The sequence below is a fragment of the Myotis davidii genome, unplaced genomic scaffold (assembly GCF_000327345.1).
Source record: "Myotis davidii unplaced genomic scaffold, ASM32734v1 scaffold196, whole genome shotgun sequence".
NCBI lineage: Eukaryota > Metazoa > Chordata > Mammalia > Chiroptera > Vespertilionidae > Myotis > Myotis davidii.
In genome coordinates this window covers 1,578,127-1,583,188 of record NW_006288258.1, presented here as the reverse complement: position 1 = coordinate 1,583,188, position 5,062 = coordinate 1,578,127, and the positions used below count along the sequence as shown (strand labels likewise).

Genomic DNA, 5,062 nt, shown 5'->3' with positions numbered 1-5,062 from the left:
TATATAAAGTTCAGCTATATAAAGTTCTCAGGGAATTTTCTCTTTAATTAATAATATCCAGCATCTAATATTTTCTAATTTTATTCAGATAAGCTAACCTCCCAACTTGTCTCCAGAAAAGATGACCACATTTCCAACCAACTGGCACTTAACATTCACATTAAGCCTATTATTGGTTCAGGGCCGGGCATATGACCCCAATTTGTCTGGACGGAAAAGGAATGCTTCTTAGGTAAGATGGAAATGCAGAGAGCAGTTTCCCATTCTCTCTTACCAAATGAGAAGAGAACAGGGAGCTTCAACTGCTACTGGCAGCAACCTGTGGCTGTGAGGATCCGGACAATGCTGGTGGCAGAGGGAAACGTGGGAAAGGACTTGGGTTTTAGTTAAGATCATTGAACTGCAGCTAATGGCATTCTGCCTAGAGTCGTCCCTACCTCCTGTGTTCCAGTTAGAAAATTTACAAGTTTAGTGATTGTTTAATCCACTTTGAATTGGGGTTTCTGTAACTGTTTGCTGTGTTCTCCTTCCCCTTTAAAAGAGTGACAGAATACACTTCTGTTTTCTCCTGGCTTGTTTTGTTCATATTAATCTTTACATCAGAAAATCTTTGAATATGCATTTGATTTTGCAACTACCTTTTAGAACTCTCCCAAACCACCTAATGGAGAACAAAATTTAATACACCCATTGCTTAAGAAGATAGTAATATTCTTACCAAAGTTAATGCACATTTAAGATGATTAAAAACCCTCTTGTCTTACCAGACAAAAAAATATAGTTTCATAACCAAGGTCAGACATTATTCAGAGCTTGACCTGTTTCATAGCCAATTTTAAACTCTGATCTATAGGTCAAAGGTAAGTTGTTGTTTGTTTGTTTTTAATTCTTCAGAAATTGTAGGCCATGGCAATCCTACGGCTCTCCTCTTGTTTTTCTAAACTATTTTGATACTTACTTCTCAGATATTCAGGCTAATAGATGTTTCTTGCATATTTCCACAGATAATAACTCATCAGCTTTGCAATCTGATTCTTAACATTAAGAGATTAAAACTAATGTAGATGATTCTCAGATGACACATACTGAGGTATAGAAAATTCCATCATTTCCTTCTACAAAATGAGAGAAATTTTAATTCTTTTTCTCAACAGCTGCTTCATTTTTTATGCACAGGAGAAAATATGGGCAATTACTCCAAGTACAATCAAGTCATTTAACATGGCTTTACCATCATTGTAGTTGCAGGATATGTAAAAAGAGGGAAAAAATCTCAAAGCACGGGTCCTGCTGTGCAGCAAAGCAATCAAATTCCTTCATAATAACAGTCTGATGGGATTCAGCAATCTGACGAATAATGAATAACCACTTTAATCAGTAAACAGGAAAATGCTACAACAGTCACTGAGTAAAAATTGACTATCATTTGTTGATCCTGTTGATCGGCATTTCAAACAATAAATAGAAATGTAAGTATCTTTTAAAAAGAAAAATAACTTCGTTTAGTGTGTTTGATTTTTTCAGGCAGTGAGAAAATGATAGGCAATCTTAGACTGTCCTGTAGTGTTGTCCAGTCAATAAAATGTGCGAGTAATTTTTTTTTTATAATACATGGCCGAATTGATCTTTCACTTGAGTATGTCAAGATAAACTCATTTTGCAGCTGGTTAATAAGGTTGTATTTCTGGGCTGATTATTGAACTTCATTTCTACTTCATTATTTGATTCTCTTCTTTACTGTTCATCCTACAAAGCTACTTGTATCTGAATATGGGGAGTCTGCTTCAATATAGTCTTCAAGTTTCAAATACAGTTCCTCAAATGTTGGCCGTTTCTTAGGCTCTGCATTCCAGCACTCCAACATGATGTTGTATAATGGCAGTGGACAGTTAGGTGGTTGAGGGAGTCTATAGTTAAGAAGCAACTTCTGGATTACCTGAGCATTTTTCATTCCTAAAATGTTGAATGAAATCAAAAACAAGTTAAAGATAAGATTATTAAGTTAATGGACACTTATACTCTCTAGATTACAAAGCAAATTGATTTCCTTGGCGGTGAAGATATGAGGTCTACCATCCTCTTCCCAGGTTGCAGAGGTTAAACTAATTCCTGTGGCAAGTAATGTCTATAAGACTGCAATTCAAGAGCAGAGGAGGAGGAGGCAATAAACCACATCATTAATGCAAATCATCATCATCAGATTTTACCGCTTATGCTCCCAAAGACAGGTGATTTGGTCATCCTCACCACTCTGCCCTCTAAGTCTGGGTGAAGCTGTTAAAGTCACAACTAAGTAAGGGATCTGCAGCAGAAAGGCCTACTTCAGAATTAATTACTCACCACTATAAGGTGTTTCGCCATAAGTAATGATTTCAAAAAGAAGGATTCCAAATGACCACACATCGGACTTAATGCTGAACTTATTAGCACGAATGGCTTCAGGTGCAGTCCACTTCACTGGCAGCTTTATTTCATGTCTAGCTTCATAAATGTCTTCATTACCTACCTGTTAATGCATTAAGAAATCAAGCTAAGTTAAAGTGATGTATATTTTTGCCACCCTCATTCATCTATAACCTGCTTCGCATTAAAATTTAGAGGGAAAAGATTCAAAATGAGCATAGTAGCAAATTCCAAAGCTGAGATACAAGCCTAAAAAAAATCTGTGAGAAGTTATTAATAAAATAATACTTGAAAGCCTACTGTGTGCTAAAAATAGCACTGAAAGCATTCTACTGCATATGGGAGAATTTGTGTGTGATAATACTGGCTTTACATCTTGTCTTTAGCAAATTCTTTTTAAAAAATTAAAGCAAAGGCTGTCTGTTTATTATTTACTGCTGGCGTTAAAGGGCAATTGACTTTGATAATTACCATATAACCACATTCTAACACTGAAAAGTGGGATCCAAATAAATTAAATTAATATATTAATTAACTTACAAAAAGAAATGATGAATTCATGAAGATCAAAAGAGAATCATTTATTTATTATGTTTCATGCCCTACACCCATAATTTTAGGGTACAATGTAGAAATAAAAAATCAAATTTAGAGAAAATTACCTAGCCTGGCTGGCATAATTCAATGGTTGAGCATCGACCTATGAACCAGTAGGTCACGGTTCAATTCCTGGTTGGGGCATATGCCCAGATTGCGGGCTCGATTCCCAGTGTGGGGCATGCAGGAGGCAGCCAATCAATGATTCATCATTGCTGTTTCTCTCTCTCCCTTTCCCTTCCTCTCTGAAATCAATAAAAAAAAAAACATTATAAAGAAGAAGGAGGAGGAGGAGGAGGAGGAGGAGGAAGAGGAGGAGGAGAAGAAAAAACAAACCGAATAGTATATAGTCTATATCAATGTCTTTTGGACCAGGAATTAAAAAGCCCATGAAGCCCTGACCAGTTTGGCTCAGTGGATAGAGCGTCGGCCTGCAGACTGAAAAAGCCCATGATTGCTGGAAGAGTGAATATTACTCTGGCATAAAGTGAGCAAAAGTAGGTCAGGTAACTGTACCAAGTGTGATGCTCTTAATAAGAGAAATAGAGGCAGACAAACAAAGGCTACCGGTACTGAAAAATAGATCATTAATTCAACTACAAACTTAATTATATACTCTCCCATCTGGTTAATCATTATTTCCTCTATTTCTTTCTCCTTGGTGAAGAATTATAAACAGGAGGTAGTTTGTCTGTAAGGCCCTAGGACAGTGATGGTGAACCTTTTGAGCTCGGTGTGTCAGCATTTTGAAAAACCCTATCTTAACTCTAGTGCCGTGTCACATATATAATTTTTTGATATTTGAAACCATAGTAAAACAAAGATTTATATTTTTATGTTTATTTTATATATCTAAATGCCATTTAACAAAGAAAAATCAACCCAAAAAATGAGTTTGCCTGTCACCTCTGACACGCGTGTCATAGGTTCGCCATCACTGCCCTAGGCTATTAAAGTGTTCTATGGACCACAGAGAAACTTAGAGAAACATTGTCTTAAAGAATAACATCCCTGGCTGGTGGTTAGAGCATCAGCCCACAGACCGAAGGGTTGAAAGGTCGGTTTCCAGTCCTCGATTGCAGGTTCAATCCCTGACCCAGGTTCAACATGAGTGGGAACCAAGCAATCAATGCTCCTCTCTCTCTCTCTCTCTCCCACCCCCCCGCCACCATCTCCCTTCCACTCTCTCTACAAATCAATGGAAAAAATATCCTCACTCCTCAGGTGAGTATTTAAAAAAAAAAAGAATAACAGTAAACCTATTAGTCTACTGGTCTGTTAGGATTCTGACCCATTACAAAAAAACTAACTAAAACAAAAGCAAATTCACCTTAAAAACTCTTGCAAGTCCAAAATCTGCCACTTTGTAGATATTATGTTCACCCACAAGGACATTTCTGGCAGCCAGGTCTCTATGGATGTAGTTCTGGGACTCCAGATAGGCCATTCCAGAGGCAACTTGTGCCGCCATGTCGACCTGTTGAGTCAGATTGATTTTTGATCCACCATCATCTAGGCAATAAGAGAAAAGAGTTATTTTGGGAAACATTTAAACTATTGAAGTAAATTCTGAGAATCTTGATGAAATGTGCTGTCCATGGGATTAAGTACCATAGCACTGATCTGTTGAGCAAAAATATATATAATCACATAAAAGTTTTTATTTCCTGTAACAGTTTAATAAGGCAATAATTTTCAGAATCCAAATGCAATCCAAGGCAGCAGTCTGCTCTTCCCTGAATGAGTGTTACACAGAGAAAGAAGCAATAATATCACATTATCCAAGCAGAAACTGGACTGTCTGGCAGCAGGCAGAACTCTGAACTTGAGGGCAGCTTTCCCTCAGAGGTGCTTGCAGCAATTATTGGGGCACTGAGACGCGAGGCCCCTTAGGGCAGGGCTGAGACCCTGCCCCACCCAGGCTGCAGCAGAGGCTTTTGTATATGAATGCCCTGGCCCTTTGCAACCTGAAAATTACCTAAAAAGCTGCAGCTGGGCCAGACAGACCCAGAACTTCCAAGAGAAGGCCCAAGGCCCCACAACAGCTTGCACTGCTTCATAG

General features: G+C 38.0%; 1 protein-coding gene across 1 annotated transcript in view; it reads right to left on the bottom strand.

Annotated features, from left to right (window-relative positions):
- Window positions 1-850: 850 nt before the first annotated feature.
- Window positions 851-5,062, bottom strand: part of FRK (fyn-related Src family tyrosine kinase) — an 85,774-nt gene continuing 81,562 nt past the window's right edge. Inside the window, exons 6-8 of the mRNA XM_006760156.2 lie at window positions 4,331-4,512; window positions 2,341-2,506; window positions 851-1,953 (exon numbers count right to left, since the gene is read on the bottom strand). Of these exons, the coding sequence (XP_006760219.1) occupies window positions 1,742-1,953; window positions 2,341-2,506; window positions 4,331-4,512 (560 nt within the window). The 3' untranslated portion in view covers window positions 851-1,741. The remainder of the gene's footprint in view (window positions 1,954-2,340; window positions 2,507-4,330; window positions 4,513-5,062) is intronic.